Source organism: Zonotrichia leucophrys, chromosome 4A (genome assembly GCF_028769735.1).
Source record: "Zonotrichia leucophrys gambelii isolate GWCS_2022_RI chromosome 4A, RI_Zleu_2.0, whole genome shotgun sequence".
Lineage (NCBI taxonomy): Eukaryota > Metazoa > Chordata > Aves > Passeriformes > Passerellidae > Zonotrichia > Zonotrichia leucophrys.
Genome location: NC_088174.1, coordinates 243,312 through 260,773, shown reverse-complemented (window position 1 = coordinate 260,773; position 17,462 = coordinate 243,312). Strand labels below are relative to the sequence as shown.

The window sequence follows — 17,462 nt, the reverse complement described above, 5'->3', positions numbered from 1 at the left end:
CAGGGATCTAAATCCTGCAGGTGGGAGGCACAGTATGACACGGTGCCCTCCTCACAAGGTGCCAGAATGCCCAGTACCTGGCCCCACAGAGACTGGGGGGCAGAAACGTGGCAGCAAAGAGGTCCCTTCCCACATTGTTGGGTGCAGGGTGTTTGTCTTTTCTGCAGCAACAGCCGCCTGGGAGGCAGTTCAAGGAGCCTTTCCCTTCCTCCTCACAGAGTGAATGGCCGGACATTTGCCGAGATCGAGATTACAGCACACATTTATCTGGATTTCTGTCTCACCGTGTCTGGCAGAAAACTGGGGGCACTTTGGAAACCTTGTCAAGCCCTGTTCCTGTGCCCAGGGGAAACAGAGGCAGGAGGGAAGGAGCTGTCAGTTTCTTTGCCAGCACTGGGATGCCAAGGCACAGGGTGCCCTGGGGGAAGTGTTCCTGCGCTGAGAGTGACCCAGCTGTCCCGAGCAGCCTCTGGCCCTGGGCAGCAGGCTAAGGGCGAGTGCCCATGTGCCCGCCGAGCGCCGGGACGGGCAGGGCACAGAAGCGAGCCATTGTCCCCGCGCAGCGCCAGCCCCGCCCGCCGCCGAGCCCCGGCTGGTGCCAGCGGCCGGTGGGACACGGCGGCCGGGCCATGGCCAGGCTGCTCCGGCCGGCAGTGACCGCCGTCCTCCTCTGCTTTGCTGTGCGTCTGGAGGCCAGCCCGGAGCTCTCCGGTGAGTCAGGGCGAAGGCGGGCGGGAGGGGGATGCTGAGAACTGCGCTGGTAGGATGGGAGAGAGAAGCGACAGCACTTTGGAGGGGTAGGGACAAGTGAGGTATAAAGCATGGCAGGCCAGAGTGAGTTTCCCCAAAATGCTAAGACTTCTTCATCTCCGCACCGGGATGTTCTCTGAGAACACACTGCATACATCCCACAGCCCTGGGGTGCGTGAGAGTGGCTCCCCAGCTCTGCTGAGCTCTCTCGGATGGTTTGCAGGCAGAAATTCAAAGAAACAAACATCAAGCCAGTCCCCGAGCTTTGCTGAGCATCCCCTCAGCCACGCTGCTCATGTCCTCGGTGCTGGGCAGTGTGTAGAGCTGAAGGAGCATTCAGGGCTACCCTGCCAGCCTTCCCTGCCCTGAGGAGAGGAAAGAGTTGGGTTGAAGCTGTACGTGGTCCCTAGATGGAGCTGGTGGCTGTGCCCCAGCTAGAGCATTCATGAGCAGGGGTGCTGCAGGGTCCCCTGCCAGAGGATACAGCATGGGGCAGAAGCTCTCCCCAGGGCTGTGCCGGTGAACCTTATAGGTGTAGCCAAGGCAGAAATTTGGGATCCCTTCTGTCCCAACTCTTTGAACAGTCAGGACAGATGCAGGCAGGCTGGGCACCAGGCGTTCCCCAGGGATCATCTGAAAACAGCCATGTGCGCCTTCCGTCTCCTCAGCCGAGCCCAGGTGGGTGCAGGGCTGAAGCTGCAGTGTGGGCTGTGGTGAAGAGGATGTGATTTCATCGGGGCAGAGCTAACGGCACAACCACAGCACCGGAGATTGAGTCAGCTGTACTGGCAGGAATCACTCACAAAGTCTGCCTACAGCCTCGTTGACATGGCTCCACCCAAAAACCATCTTCACAACTGCTCACTGACCCAAAAGAGTGTGATGGAGAAACCTCTGCACCCATGGCAGTGTTTGAGCCTCAATTTTAAAATACAAACCACTGGTTCCGGCAGCTGGCATGACAGCAGAATAGGGTGGCTGCCTCAAGGCTGGATTTGGGGAAACCCATTTCTTCTCATATTTCTCCCCTGACTTCCCTGCCATCCCTAGGATTTGTCTGAGCCCTCTGCATCCAAGGCTGCCCAGCAGTGGGGAGTTTAGGCAGCCCTACATCCAGCAGTATTGGGTATAGGCAGGCAGGTTTGGAGTCAGTGCTAGGCAGAGGTCAAGGCCAGGGTGGCTCTGAAACCTTCAGGAGCATCTGACTGCTGCCAGGTGTGGGGCTGATGCAGAGGAAGGGGATGGGGGCTGGCAGCCTGGGCAGGGTCCTGTGCCCCTCACAGGCCCCAGCATCCAGTGATATGGGGCAACCAGAGGAGAGGGACAGGACAGTTTGTCCTGTCCCCTCTTCATGAGCTCTGCACTCCAAGGGTCTGATCCAGCTCTGTGCCATTCAAAGAGCATCTTTGCATCTGGAGCTTTGACCTGGCTAGAGCACCTTGTCTACTGCCATCCACCCTCCTGTACTTCTCCTTTCCTCTTTCCTCCATCATGCAGAGAAGCAATTGAGGTCTTGCTTCTGGGATGCTGTGGCCACCCACTTGCTCATCCCAGCTTGTGAGGGATAATGCCAAGGGAGAGATTCACTCCAGGCTGGAGGCAGCTCCCAGCTGCACCCGCTGACATCCCAGGGAGGGATGCTGACTGCAGATGCTGAAGGGTTAGTGGCAGCACTGAAGGTGAAAGGGGCCCTTTGTGCTGCTGAGCCTGGCACCAGTTTGCAGGGGTGGGGGGGATGCTCCCACCTTCTTGTCTCGGTTTGGAGGAGTTTGACACACTGGGGGCTGGGGGACAGGGTGCATGTCCTGCCCTAGGCTCCAGCACTGGCCTGGGGCTGAGCTGCAAGTTCCTCCAAAGGCTCCAGAGCTGGGGTCTGGGGTCTGTGATCTGCTCAGCAGCCCCATGTTGCCCTGCTGCAGTCTCCCAAGCCTCAAAATAATGCTTCCCCTTTGGTTATGATGCTTCCTCTTTCATTTTGTTTTATTCAAAGATGCAAAGTGCTTCATTCAGGGCTTACACATCACATTTTGTCAGCTTTTCTTGCTTCCTCAGTCTTCTCCAGCAACTGGTGTCTGCTCAGAGCACCTGGCAGCTTGAAAAGCTCTTACTAAAACAGATCCTTGCCCATCCAGTACAGCCAATGCTAACTGGAGCCAATGCTGCATGTTAAGCCCTTGGAGAGACTACACAGGACAGTCCCACTTTGTCGTAGGGAAAAGAACAGGTGCAGTAGTTTGGGATATGAACTAGGCAGGATTGAAAGGAAGAAGCATTCTGTGATGGGAATTCAAGGAGGGAAGGGCCAGTTCCCATTGAAAGGGTTGTGGGCCGGGAATAGTTTGCAGCAACACACTTCAGCAGAGACCTGAGGTTAGCTGGGCTCAAGTGATGACTTTGTGGCTCACACTCATCCATACTGACCCAGCCAGCTGTGGGAGCTTGCAGCAGCCCCTGGACCCTTCTCTCATCTGGCTCATGGCTCAACTTGTGACAGACTTGTGACAGAGAGCATCCTCCTCACCCTGACTCCAGGGATCATCACTGGGGGACCATCTCTGGCTCACTCTTGTTCTCTCCTCACCATGGCCCCATAGCAAGCCTAATTTTCTCTAAACACTTGATAACTCCTTACAGGATTTCTCCATCTTCTCTGACTTGCTGTACTGCCTCCATCTTTCCTTTCCTGTTGCTAACCAGCTCAGCTATTCTGTGCTGCTTTCCAGGCTCCTGCCAGCAATGCTGTTTGCAAGGTTTGCTGCAAGCCCATCTTCTCTGCTGCTGTTCTTCTCTGATCTTGTTCACTCCATAAGTGCCTCATCCCAAGATATACTAACTGCCACCAGCACTTGGGTGCCCAAGTGCCACCACTGCTGTGGCCCTGGTGTCTCCTCTGGACAATGCCACCCCTGCTTTCCCCTTCCAGGGTACCTGCGCAAGGTGCTGAGGAACCACACTGCCCACACCTGTGATGGAGAGCAGCTCCTCATCGTCTGCCCTCGCAAAACCACCATCAGCATCCTCGGGGCCTTCTATGGGCGCCGAGTGCCCAGCACCAACCTCTGCCCCAGCCCTGGCAACGTCTCCCAGGAGAGCACCGAGTGCACGTCTGCCACTGCCCACCTGGTGAGGGAGGGATCCCGGGGCCAGGCTGCACAACCCTCTGTTTCCACATCACTGAGCTGCCTGCCTGGGCTGGGGGGCTGCAGGCAATGCAGCCTCACCATTCCCTCAGGAGGTTTTCATCAGCATCAGGATTACAGAATAATGGAATCAAAGAATCACAAACACTTCTTGGACTCTGTTAGGTTTGGTGCTGAGACCACTTCTCTGGGGAGCCTGTTCCCAGCCACCCTCTGGGAGAGGAAGCTTTTTCTGACATCCAGCCTAAAGCTTTCACACAACCTCAGCCCATTCCCTCAGGTCTTGTCACTGGTCACCACAGAGGAAAGATTAGTACTTGCTCCTTCTCTTCCCTTCATGAGGAAGTTGTAGATTGAAATGGGGATCCCCTCAAGACTCCTCCAGGCTGAACAGGCCAAGTATCTTCAGCCAGTCCTCATAAGGCTTCCCCTCAAGGCCCTTCACAGTATTTGTTGCCCTCCTTTGGACGGTCTCTAATAGTTTCATATCTTCCTTATATTATGGTGACCAAAACTACACACAATATTCAAAGTGAGTCTGCCCCATGCAGAGCAGACATGTACAATCCCCTCCCTGGCCTGGCTGAGCCTGATGGCCCCCCAGGACAAGGTTGGCCCTCCTGGCTGCTGACTTATATTCAGGTTGTGGTTGACCAGGACCTGCAGCATACACCCAGTCCATACACCCAGGGTTGCCCCTTCCCAGGTGCAGAATCCAGCACTTTCCCTTGTTGAATTTCCTGTGGTTGGTGGTTGCATAGTCCTCTAATTTCTTGAGGTCTCTCTATGGGACCTCCCTGCCTTCAAGGGAGTCAGCAGTTCCTCTCAGTTTTGTATCATCTGTCATTCACTGTGGGGCCCTCTTCCTAGACCACTTTTGGAAGTTAAGGGTGAAAGAGATGTTCTGCCATGCGTTCCAGAGTAGAGCCTGGCACAGGCGGCACTGCTGTGTCCTGAGATGGCATTTGGAGCAATCCCACAGGAAGCAGCAGGCTCAGAGAATGCCCTGGAATCTGGGGCTGGCCTCTGGGAGAGGGGCAGTGCCATAGCCAGGCTGTTGGGTTCATGAAATGAGACAGGACCCCTTGAGATGCTGCACTCACCCCTGTGGGTTGGCACACACAGTAGGCAGCTGCCAGAAGCAGCTCTCATCTGTGCTGGCAGGTCCCAGGGACTGGATTAGTGAAGCAGACCAAAGGGGTGCCAGTTTGATGGCAGCAGTTGGTGCAGAGAAAGGGTAGGAAAGCAGAGGCTGACCGAGGAAAAGAGATGAAACGTCCTCAAAGCTAATGCCAATGTCCCTTGATGGGGACATCATTTCATATGCTGCTTTTCTAAGACCGTGCTCCAGCTCCTTGCTAGGGCTGGGGCAAACCTGCTGCAAAGCCCGTGACTGCAGCTGCCTACAAGAAAAGGAAAAGAGCCAGTGCCCTACTTAGGAGCTCACAGGGCTCTCCTGCTTGGTCCTGCTCCAACCATACATCCCCTTCTGGGATTCTGCATGTTCCAGGAGTTCTGCAAGCACCAAGCCAGACCATGCTGGCACAGCACCAGGCTGGTCCTATGAGCCATCCTGCAAACACAGGTCAGGATCCCCCTCTCTGCAGGATGGAGAGTATGGCCTGGCAGAGGTGCTTGGAAACCGAAGGGCAGGTCTGAGAGCAGGTCTGTATAGCTCAGGTTAATACTGGGTAAAGGTGGGGTGGCCATGCTGGCACAGGGCTGGAATACATGCTGCTGCTTAAGGAGCAAGGATGTCTGGAGCAGAGAGCAAAGAGAGCAAAGCTGCGGCCAAAGCTCAGCTCTGTTTAGGCAGCAACTGGGAAAAGAGATTGCTTGTGTTTCCTTAGTGAATTTCCGTTCTGGCAGGCAGTGAAGACCAAGCGGAGGCTCAGTCCTGAGCTGGGCGGGAGGGACAGGGACAGAGGAGGATAACGAGAGATGAGAAGACGCTCCGTTGTGTGCGCTGGAATCCCCGGGCCCGAGTCACGAAGCGGCAGCAAGGGAATAAACCCCTCCCTTCTGCCGGCAGCCTCTGCTCCGCTACGGAGCCATTGCTGTGGGACTCGTGGGGACAAAGAGGAGAAACGGAGGGGCAGGGAGTCCCACAGCCACCCAAGGCCGGGCTACCCAGGGACTCCCGGCAGAACCCAGGGCCCGCCTTGGCCGCTCGCGGGCCGGTCCCGTGCGCGGGAGGGGAGAGGGGCCGCGGCCGCCTCGGGCACGGGCGGGGCCCGACCGGCCCGTGGCTGAACGCTCGTCCCCACCTTGTGGCCACGCGGGGACATTGCGAGGCCAGGGAGCCGCGTCAGTGCGCGCCGGCACGGATGTTAGAGACGCGCGGTCCGGTACAGCCTGGTACAAGACGGTATGGCACGGCATGGCATGGCATGGCATGGCATGGCATGGCATGGCATGGCATGGCATGGCATGGCATGGCATGGCATGGCACGGCACGGTATGGCACGGCACGGTATGGTATGGTATGGTATGGTATGGTATGGTATGGTACGGTATGGTATGGTATGGTATGGTATGGTACAGTACAGTACAGTATGGTACGGTACAGTACGGTATGGTACGGTACAGTACAGTATGGTACGGTACGATATGGTACAGTACAGTACGGTACGGTATGGTATGATATGGTATGGTATGGTATATTGCGGTATGGTACAGTACAGTATGGTACGGTATGGTATGGTATGGTACGATATGGTACAGTACAGTACGGTACGGTATGGTATGATATGGTATGGTATGGTATATTGCGGTATGGTACGGTACAGTATGGTACGGTATGGTATGGTATATTGCGGTATGGTATGGTATGGTACAGTATGGTAGGGTACAGAATGGTATGGTATGGTATGGTACGGTACGGTACGGTACGGTATGGTATGGTATGGTATGGTATATTATGGTGGTATATTATGGTATGGTACGGTACGGTACGGTACGGTATGGTACACTATGTTACTGGGATGCCAGCACAGGTTGTAACAGCTGTGTAGGACACACAGGTCAGTGGGTGCAGGAGGGGAACTGCTTCAGGAACAGGCACTGGAATTGGGATGTCTGCATCAGGGGTGGGCAGGAGCAGCTATGGGACATTTCTATAGGGTGAGAGGCCACTTCCCTGAGCATGGTGATGGAACTGATGCATAGCCTCAGGACTTCTCACCCAACTCACACCTGTTCCACTCTGCTCTCCAGAAGCTGCTGGCTGAGTGCCAGGACCAGCAGTGGTGCCAGTTCTCAGTGCACAGCCAGGTCTTTGGGCCAGACCCATGCCCTGGGACACACAAGTATCTCATCGCTTCCTACAAGTGCCGGCCAGGTGAGGTGAAGCACAGTCTGGGCATGGGCTCTCCCTGACCTCAGCTGCTCAGAAAGGGGCAGGGAGGAGAGCATGGCTGGTCCTGCACCTTGCAGCCCTATTTCAACCCTTCCCTTGGCCTAAGAGAGGTGATTCAGGATGCATCAGGGCACTCAGCGATGTCACTCCCTAGGGAACCATCGGGTCAAGACCGTGTGTGAGAATGACAAGCTCAGGCTGCAGTGTCGACCAAAATCCATCCTGGCCATTTATTCTGCAAGTTATGGACGATTCCTGCGGGGCAAACCAGAATGTGATATCTTGAACACTGGAGAACCCCATATAGGTATGCCAGAATGGTTTGAGACAGAAATGGTGCAGGAGTCATGCAGAGTATGGCACAAGTCCACCACTGGGCTGTACCTTTGTCCCTTGGCCTCTGCTGGCTGATGCCCAGCAGGGAGGGGCAAGCAGCTCTGCCCATGGGTCCACGCCTCATGTCTCTGCAGAGTGTGTGGCTCCAGATGCTCTGCGCAGGGTCTCCAAGAAGTGCCACCGCAAGGGGAACTGCACTGTGGCTGCTGACAAGGCCACCTTTGGAGACCCGTGCCTCCCTGGCATGAAGAAGCAGCTGCGAGTCTCTTACACCTGTGGTGAGAGCTCCCCACAGGGGCCACTGGTGGAGTGTCTCTGCCCACCCCATGCCAGGCAGGCAGGGGTATGGGACCCCCCAGGGAAGCAGGGACTGCAGGGGAGGAGCAGGGTGGTGATGCTTGATGCGTGCTCTCCTTGCAGTGCCCAAGCAGCTGCTGGAGGAGGTGGGCCCTGACACCTCGGACCCTTTCCTGCTCTCGGACTACATACACGGTAATGTGGGGGGAGGAAGGTTACACCACAAGCAGTGTGGCACCATGTCTGTGCTGGGGTGAACCAGCCCTTCCATGGTTTGTCTGCATCCCTGGTACCAGCCTAGCATCCCTGTCCCATGGTGGAAACCATCCCTTGGTCAGTGCCCATTCTGAGGGGATGGAGGGGGCATCTGCTGGGAGCAGGGGAGAGGAAGACACACAGGGTCATCCCTGTGGACAGCAGACACTTGTGCAGGAAAGATGGAGTGTGGTATGGGGAAGCACAGGCAGGAGCAGGCACCCGGGACACGGGGCACTGAGAGCACCTCGTGCCTGAGCCTGCACCCCCTTGTCACTGCAGGTGGCTGGTACAAAGGGCCCAGGTTCTCCAGGCTCCAGGAAGACCGCATGATTTTTTCTAGCTCTCTGGCAGCTTTTGCTCACCTTTGGGGTATGTGCCCTCCCTGGGTCTCATGCAGCACCTGGGGAAACAGGACAGGCTGGGGGGGTGGCTGACATCATGGATGGCCCCAGCTGAACCCAGGGCTCATCTCAGAGGCAGCCAGACCCCAAACCTCTCCAGCAGGGCCAACAGGCACACAAAGGAGCAGGGCGCCAAGCACCCATGCTGGGTTTGGGGTGGACTGGTAGGATGGGAGCTCAGAGGCGGAACGAGCCTCAGAGACCCACAGCATCAAGAGTCACGGTGTGGCTACAGTCCTGCCTGTGGACCTTCCTTTTCCAACAGGCCACATTACCCAGTGGGTCTTTTCCTTCCTGCCCTGTCTGCAGGCCCTGATGGAGACCACTTCTCTGCAGGCAAAAAATTCCCTTGCCAGAGGAAATTACTCATTTAATCCCACAAGGGATTATTCTTTCCCCTGCTCTGCCTACCCCACATCCCAGTGGAGGTTTCCTTTGGGGAAAGGTCCATTTCAGGACTGGTGGATGCTGATGAGGGTCTAGGTGACACTTCCATGATCACTGGGGCAGGGTCTGTCCTATCTCTGCAGCCTGGGTGATGAGGGCATCCCTGCTCCCCTCCTCTTACTCCCGTATGCCTGGCAGAGGGGCTTTGCAGGCACTGATACCCCGCAGACTGCAGAGCAGTTTGTACCCCGGTGTCTTTCTTTTCTTTTCCCTTCAGGTGTCCCAGAGAAAGTTGCCCTCTACTTTCTTTGTGGAGTCTCAGGAGGCCTCATGCTGCTGCTGTGCATCATCAGCCCCAAAACAACCTTCCTCCAGGAGGTGGGGGAGGCTCTCAAAGACCCAGAGCTGGGCAGCAGCTCAGAGCTGGGCAGGACCAAGCTGCAGGATGAGCAGGATGAAGACATCCCTGATGACAGCTCCTCAGACTCCTCCTTCCGCCGCCTCACCCGCACCTACCGGGCCACCGACAGCATCTTCGGTCCCGAGCTGACAGCAGCGATGGAGGGAGCAGTGGAGCACCAGGGCCACAGTGGGGAGGAGATCTGGATGCCCAAGGAGTCGAGCCCATATGCCATACACAAGATCAAATCAGCCACCAAATAAGAACTGGAAGAAAATGGCTGGAGGGCAGCAGAGGGGTGCAGGCTCCGTGGGATCCAACATCAGAGAGACATAAGAGTTTGGGCTCCTTGGGGTGACTGGACGTCCTGAGCAGCAGCAGGGTCATGGCTGCTCCAGTGTGTCCATCAATCTACTGCTCCACCAGCTGGGGGTGACATGCAGACTCTCAGTGTGATGAGGGGCTGTGTAATGGTTCTGTGGGCCATGGGCTCCTTTGCCACAGATGCCACTAACCCTCACCTAACCTCCCTGTTCTCAGCTTGCATTTTCTGGCTCTAGAGTTTAACCCTGATCAGCTGTGCCAAGCCTATCCTGAGCCCTTTGAAGCTGCTTGCTCCTATTTCTCCTTGGGTACTGGCTTCCACTCCTGGTGCTGCAAACACACCCTGCACTTAGGCACTATGTCAGCAGCAGAGAGGCAAGAATGGCCAGGACATAGGAAGAGGCAGGTGGAGTGGGTGTGCAAGCACAGCAGGCATCGCCAGCACAGCCCCACCAGGGTGCATGCCATGAAGCCCTCTGTGCCAAGGGAGCTGCTCCCCAGGCTGGGGCCATTGGCAGCTCAGCATAACCACAGGCTCTCACCTACCTGCAGGCATTCAGGAGCTCTGACATCCCCTGTTGCCCTGTGCTTTCCTCTCTATTTTCCCCAGTGGCAGGAGACCCCAAGTTTTAACTTGCTGTGTTTTTTTCCAGTGAATAAATGCAACAGCTCTTAGGCACAATATCTCTCCCTGACCTTGGTCATTAGTAATGAAAAGGGGAAAAAGAACAAGGCAAAGTTCAGCCCTCCCTGTGCAGAGAAGTACCTTGCCTCCCATCAGCACTTCTGACACTAGGCCATGGAAGGCAACAAGCTGGGCCTGTTTTACCACAGGAAAGAATAAGGGGAAAAGCAGTCCATCTGAGACCCAGGAATGATGCTTCCCTGTCCTCGCTGCTCTTCTTCAGCCTGGGGCTTCCTATCTGGCAAGCAATCCTGGAGCAAAGCTCCCCAGACACTGTGCAGAGGGGCTTCTCAGCAGTCCTGCGGTGCCAGGAAGCCATGCTGGGGCTGGGGTCTGCTCCAACTCGAAAAGGCAGAACAGGCTCTTTTAGTGCTGTGGGAAGAGTCTGGATGGAAGCAGAAACCCAGCTTTCCTCACGAAAGGGACATGCCAGGCACAAATGCTCTCGAGTCAGCACACAGCAGGAGTCTAGCGAGAGGAGCCAAGGACCTGCATTCTCCCTGATTTGGGGGTTTGCTGGGGGAATGTCGGAGCCCAAGCAGAGCTTGCGGAGGTCTCACCTCCAGCTGCCCCCCAGCATCCATAGATTGTGAGCAGGACTGAGGCCACAGCCTTGCCGCAATACTTGGACAGCTGGCACAGCTCCTGCTGCACATCCATGGCTTCACCTTGGCACTTGTTGCTCTCCTCATCTTTTCCCCCACATGCCCCATGTCCAGGGGCAATTTCAGCTTGCATGGTGGGAGTCATACCCCTGAAGCAGGGCTGGGATTCCCAAGAGCTTTGCCAGGAGCACCAGCACAGCAGCGCTTTGGAGACTGGAAAAGCCTGCTTCCCAGGGCCAAGCCTGGGCAGGATAGGCAGACGTGAAACTGTCCCAAAGCAGGCAGCTCATCCCAGCCTCCACAGGGCTGTGGGCAGACTTGAAGGGGAGTTTTGGCTGAGGATCTTATCCCACAGGATAACCACTGGCAGTGGGATGTGTCCTGGCTCTGCCTGGCTGGTATGCACCCAATCTGTATTTCTGACCGGGCTATGCACTGCCTTAACATGCACAGGGAAAGGCAGGCTCCTGGATCCCACAGGATCCCAAACCAACAGCAAGCAAGCCCCAGGGAACCCCCAGGCCAAAGAGAGAAGCAGTAACACAGGGGGAGCTGGATCTGGAGAAGACAAATGGCCAAGGAGGGAACAAGGTGGGCTGGGGCTGCAGCAACTCTGACCAGTTTTGGGGACTGAAGGGATCCAAGATGTGTGGGACCCAGGTTTAAACCTCCATGAAAAGTGGGTGGCTTTTCCAAGACTAGTTTATCAAGGAACAAAGCAAGCTGTGGGTGTGAGTGACAGTCTCCTGCATTCCTTTCCTGACACATGAAACTGACTCCAAGCCAACTGACAGCCTGAGCAAGCCTTTTCCGAGCTCTCCCTGTCCGGCAGCCAGGCTGCATGGCACGGCTCTCCCCAGGAACTGCAATGCCTCAGGGCTGGTCCTTGATCAGTGCTCTTACCCTCAGCAGGTGTTCGATGAGCGGCCGGTATCTCGTACAAGCTCATATCACAGTGACTCTGGCGTGTGCCTTGGTAACTCTGACCCTGTCGCTGCGGATGATGGGGCAGTCCCAGCGAGCCTCACCCTGAACTTGGTCAGTCACGCCTGTACGACACCACATGAACGCCGCTCCTGTGCTACCTCAGACAGTGAAAGTAGGGTTCGACTAGACATAAGAAAAATACCTTCCCTGTGAGAAGTGAGGGTGGGCAGGCCCTGGCACAGGGTGCCCAGAGAAAGCTGTGGCTGCCCCTGGATCCCTGGCAGCGTCCAAAGCCAGGCTGGACAGGGAGCACTCTGAGCTCGTCTAAAGTGTACCTGCCCATGGCAGGGGGTGGAACGGGTTGAGCTTAAGCTTAAGGGACAGTTTGGTCCCTTCCCACCCAAACTGTTCTGTGATGATCCGAGCCCTCTGTTCCCGACGCTGGGTTAGGAAGGTGCAAGGCCAGCACACCCTGTCCCCCAAAACACCCTGTCCCCCAGCCCGGTGGGAAAGGGCAGCCCCCGAGGCCTCGGACCCACGGCTGCGGGCGGGGGCGGTGGACGCAGTGGAGCCAGCCGCCCGCGGAGGCCGCTCCACCCGCCCCGAAGGACGGCAAGGCCGGGGCCGCTCCTCGGCCGCCCCCTCTCTGCGGCCCGGCCGCCACGACGGTCCCGCAGAACGGATTTAAACGGCGCCCGCTCCCACCAATCGCTGCCCGCCCGGCTCGGCGCTCGCCCCGCCCCTGCCGCATGCTCGCCTTTCCATTGGTCATCGGCGTTGAATTTTAAACCCTACCGCCCTGCCCCTTAGCAACTGCATCCCTCTGAGCCCGCCGATTGGCCGCCGCCTGGCATCGCCTCGCACTGATTGGGCGAGGCTCGGCCAGTGCTGGCCGGCCGCTACCGAACTGCTACTTTCAAAAGCGCCGGGGCCGGAGGTGCGGCACAGCGCACCGGGCATGGGTGAGTGGGGAGGGGATATCCCGGGTGTGGGTGACTGGGGGGATCCCCCCCGGCTGCGGGAGAGTGGGCAGCGCTGGGGCCCGTAGTTGATGGCAGGCGTGGGGACCCTGGAGGATGCAAGGGAGTAAGGGTTTCCAAGATCCCCGGCTTCCCTGGGAATTCCGGGGGATGCAGGAGAGAGGAGAACTTTGGGACTCCTGACTCCCCCAGGGGATCCTGAAGGGTTGTGGGAGAGTGGGGATCTCCAAGACCTCCAGCTCTCCGAGGAAGTGCAAGCCCTTGCATCCTTCTCTGGGATGCAGGAATCTGGGAATTGCCTGTCCCCCCTGCCATCTCACCCAGCAGAGTGCTTTTGGTGGTGGTCTTTGGGGTCTGTGTCCCTTCTTCCCTGGGAGCACCTCTAGCCAGATTTGTCCCGAGCCTGGGCTTGTCTTGGGGCACCACCCACCTGCCGTGCTCAGGAAAGGGGTCAGTACTGCTGTGCTAACCCCCAGGAGGGATAAACTTCCCCCTGTGCTGCCCCAACCTAGGAGGGTGTCCCTGGAGGCAGGTGGGCAGTAGCCTCCATCACATCATGCTTTGCCCCCAGCTTGCTCACAGAGACCAAGGGAAAGGATGCCATTGCCACGCAATGCCAAGATGCTGAGCACCAAGCAGTCCCGAGCAGGCAAGGCAGGGCCTGCTGCAGAGAACGTCAATCCTGAGAAGGTGAGCACGGAGCCAAGCGAGGGCTGTAGGGGGGGCTCCTGTGGGGCAGCTGACCACCACCTTCTAACAGCCTCTACTGCAGGAGGAGAGCTGTCATGCCAAGCGGTCTTCATCCTCACCCCAGGGCGGGCCCAAGAAGAGATCAGCGTTTGGAGACATCACCAATGTGAGTGCTTCTGTGAGGGTGGCAGCTCTGGTACCCCCTGTGAGCTCCCCATGGTGGGGGGCATGCCCCATGCCCATTAGGAAGAGGAGAGGTCTCCCTGCAGGGCATACCTTGCTTTCTGCTGTGCAGCCCCTGTATGCCCCTGTTCTGACCAAACAGGCTCGCAAGAACCAGGTGGTGGCAGGGAAGAAGGAGTCTGCAAAGGTTGCTCCACCCAAGGCGCAGAGGGCACATAATACCTTAGGGGTGGCCAAGAACAACGAGATCAACCTAAAAAAGTGAGTATTTGGGGGCAGGGGTTTGCTGCAAACTTATCCCATGGGGACAAGTAGTAGGGGCTTCCCTTGGGTGATGGAAGCTGAGCCAGATGGAGGAGGGAACTAGTAGATCTTCTATAAATGGCATCAGGTTGTGGCAGGAGAGGGTTAGGTTGGATATTAGAAAAAATTTCTTCCCCAGAAGGGCTGTCCAGGCCTGGCACAGGCTGCCCAGGACAGTTGTAGAGTCACCTTCCATGGAAGGATTTAAAAGTCATGTGGATGTGGCCCTTGGGACATGGTTTAGTGGTGGGCATGGCAGTGCTGGGGCAACTGTTGTCCTCAGTATCTTTAAAGGTCTTTTCCAACCTAAGTGGTTGTAGGAGTCTATGGGGATATTTCAGGGGTGGTTTTGCCCCTTCCTGAAGCAGCAAGAATCTCTGAAAGGCCTCTTTTCAGCCAAGAAATTTGGTCTTCTCCCAGCCATGATTTATGCTCTTTTCCTTCCCAGGTCAACGAAGAAAACTCCCCCACCAGCTCCTGCAGAGCCCAAAGAAGATCCTGCGCCAGAGAAGTCTGTACAGGAACCGAAGCCCCCTGAGCAGAGGGTAGGGACCCTGGGCTGCAGCACTGCCCCAGGCCCATCACAGCACCACTCTGTGGCTGCCACCAGGGGTGCTCAGGCACCAGGCAGTGCTCTGGGCCTTGGAGAGACTTCAGCCAGGGTGATGGAAAGCCGGCGAGGGGAGGGCAAAGTGCACCACCATCTTCCTTCAAGAATCATCCCCTGGGAAAGAATGGGGCAGGGACTGTGGGGTGTTGAAGGCGGTGGAAAAGGGGTGTGCAGAGGAGCAGCAGCCTTGCCCCAACAAGGTGACTGGCACTTGCAGGGCCTCCCCCTTACTGCTGCCTCTTCCATACCAGCAGGTGCCAGCAGTGGAGGACATTGACAAGGAGCAGCTGGGTGACCCCTACGCCAATGCAGAGTATGCCAAGGAGATCTTTGAATACATGCGGGAAAGAGAGGTGGGTGATGCCTGTCCAGGGGGTGACAACCCTGGCCAGGGAAGGAGTGACTGCAGGCAGGGCCACTGACTGCCCAGAGGCTCTGACCACTGCACAGGGTGAGAAGGGGCTTGTTTGAAGGTGGAGATGTTTGCCCTGTCCCTGACAGCTGGCTCTTTGGCAGGAAAAATTCATGCTTCCTGACTACATGGAGAAGCAGACAGACATCAGTGGGGACATGCGTGCTATCCTTGTGGACTGGATGGTGGAGGTGCAGGTGAGAGGGCACAGCTTTCTGCAGAGCAGCCCCTGTGCTGCCTTTGGCATGTGTGACCCCTGTGCTAGCAGAGGCTCCTGCAAGCATTCCCGGTGTGGAGCTGATCCTCCCCCTGTGTGGGCTAGGGATGAACCTACATTCCTCCCTCTGAGCCTGGCCCATAGGTACCCCTGGCCTCTGTGAGGCCTGGAAGGGGCTGGCCAGGCCTAACTTCTGTCTGACACTCTGTTCTGACCCCTACTCTCATTCTTGAAGGAGAACTTTGAGCTGAACCATGAGACACTGTACCTGGCTGTGAAGCTAGTAGACCACTACCTGGTGGAGGTGGTGAGCATGAGAGAGAAGCTGCAGCTCATCGGCTCCACTGCCATCCTCATTGCCTCCAAATTTGAGGTGACTCTTTGTGTGCTCTCCTGGGGTGCACAGGGGCTCAGAGGGGCTGTGCCTCTATGGCCCCTGGAGGGGGTTTAGGGAAGGCCAGGTTACTGCCCTGACAGCTGCCAGGGTGGCATGTCTGTCATGTTCCTCCTTCCTGCCCCAAGGGCTGCAAATACAGTCATGATGGGCTGAAACCTGTGTCCTGGTGTCCCTGGAAAGCCAGCTTCTCTCTGCTCTGCATAGACCATCAGGACACCTTAGCTTACTTAATGCAGGCATGGAGCTCAAGCCAAGGGCTGGAGGAGTACGGACATGACAAAAGTCCCACAGGGTGTTAACAGTCCTTGCTGAGTCCAGCAGCATGTGAACACTCACAGGGCCTGCGGGGTGGCTGGGATCTCCTGAGTGAGGCCAGGATGAGCTCCCCTTGGGGTGCTGAGCAGTTGTGCCCCTACAGGAGCGGTGCCCACCGTGTGTGGATGACTTCCTCTATATCTGTGATGATGCCTACAAGCGAGAGGAGCTTATTGCTATGGAGATGAGCATCCTCAGCACCCTCAAGTTCGACATCAACATCCCCATCCCCTACCGCTTCCTGCGGCGCTTTGCCAAGGTGAGTGCATTCAGAGGGTGGGCTGGGTGTCCCCAGGCACCCCTTCTGTTGGCTCCAGGGGACAGTGACTCGCATCACTGGGGCTTCAGGCTCCCAGCCGGCAGCAAGTAAACTTTATCCAGGTCCCCTCAAAAGGGTTCAGGGTGTGAGGATGGTGGTCTGTGACAGGCTGGCTGTGTGTAATCCCTGACCTGTGCCCCAGAGGCTGCATTCTGGATCCTAGAAAGGCTGGGAAGGGGAGCAGAATTGCTCAAAAGGCTGAGCCTTTCCCTGCCCTCCGGCTGCAGTGTGCCCGTGCTACCATGGAGACGCTGACGCTGGCCCGCTTCCTCTGCGAGATGACCCTGCAGGAGTACGACTATGCCCGTGAGAGCCCCTCCAAGCTGGCTGCCAGCTGCCTGCTGCTGGCCCTTACCATGAAGAACCTTGGGGGCTGGGTGAGTACTGTCCCTGCCGAGGCACCCTGGGAGGCACTGCAATGGAGAGTGAGTGGGGTGATGCACTAGGGCTATGGTCAGATCTGGATGCTGATCAGGGATGATGATGACTGTCCTGTCATTGAGGACACAGCTTAGCCCCTGCTGTCCCCTTGCAGACCCCTACACTGGAGTACTACAGTGGGTACAGTGCCCAGGACCTGCACCCCCTGGTGAAGAGGCTGAATTTCCTGCTCACATACCAGCCCCGTGACAAGCTCAACGCTGTGCGCAGCAAGTACTCACATAGGTGAGAGTCATGGGGCTCTGTCTCAGGCCTGTCCCTGCTGCAGGGAGTGGCACCACCGGCGTGCACCCGGGCTTCTGCAGGGATCTGGGAGCACTGGTGGATGGGTGTGGGCTGTGCTGGAGCTCTAAGCCAATGTGTTCCTTCCAGGGTCTTCTTTGAGGTTGCCAAAGTCACCCCCATGGACATGCTCAAGCTCGAGGAGACACTCACTAGCTCCTAGCCCTACTCTGTGAATAAGCCTGTAAATAATGGGGTACCCTCAAGCAGGGTGGTACTATGTACATAAGTAATGGTAATTTTAACTGAGGAAGAGGCGGGAGGGGGGAAAAAAGTCATGTGTAACTGTTAATAAAATGTGTTTGTTGTACATGCTGGCACTGGAGCCCCAGCAATGTACTTCCCTGTTTCGTGATGAGACAGAGGGTGAGAGCACGGCGACTGGTGGGGAGCAGGAAGCTCAGGGGGGAAGGCTGGAAAGGTATTCTCAATTCCCTCCTCCCCG

General features: G+C 57.0%; 2 protein-coding genes across 6 annotated transcripts; both read left to right on the top strand.

Annotated features, from left to right (window-relative positions):
- The first annotated feature begins 443 nt into the window (after window positions 1–443).
- Window positions 444–10,335, top strand: LOC135447816 (protein eva-1 homolog C-like). Of its 2 annotated transcripts, XM_064712914.1 has the most exons (8): window positions 444–711; window positions 3,674–3,873; window positions 7,107–7,230; window positions 7,403–7,555; window positions 7,719–7,862; window positions 8,005–8,076; window positions 8,419–8,508; window positions 9,205–10,335. In XM_064712914.1, the coding sequence occupies exons 1-8, from the start codon at window positions 504–506 to the stop codon at window positions 9,588–9,590; spliced, it is 1,377 nt and encodes a 458-aa protein (XP_064568984.1). In that variant the 5' UTR covers window positions 444–503; the 3' UTR covers window positions 9,591–10,335. The 2 variants fall into 2 exon arrangements, with proteins under 2 accessions (XP_064568984.1, XP_064568985.1); XM_064712915.1 differs by lacking the exon at window positions 8,419–8,508 and having other exon boundaries at window positions 445–711.
- A 2,353-nt stretch (window positions 10,336–12,688) lies between these two features.
- CCNB3 (cyclin B3) lies at window positions 12,689–17,348 on the top strand. 4 transcript variants are annotated; one of them, XM_064712910.1, is made up of 12 exons: window positions 12,689–12,830; window positions 13,420–13,538; window positions 13,609–13,704; window positions 13,864–13,982; window positions 14,473–14,569; window positions 14,889–14,987; window positions 15,151–15,243; window positions 15,499–15,636; window positions 16,079–16,234; window positions 16,522–16,671; window positions 16,830–16,960; window positions 17,108–17,348. In XM_064712910.1, exons 1-12 carry the CDS (start codon window positions 12,827–12,829, stop codon window positions 17,178–17,180), a joined length of 1,275 nt encoding a protein of 424 aa, XP_064568980.1. In that variant the 5' UTR covers window positions 12,689–12,826; the 3' UTR covers window positions 17,181–17,348. The 4 variants fall into 4 exon arrangements, with proteins under 4 accessions (XP_064568980.1, XP_064568982.1, XP_064568981.1 ...); XM_064712912.1 differs by having other exon boundaries at window positions 12,690–12,830; window positions 13,621–13,704; XM_064712911.1 differs by having other exon boundaries at window positions 12,690–12,830; window positions 13,621–13,704; window positions 14,886–14,987.
- Window positions 17,349–17,462: the final 114 nt, after the last annotated feature.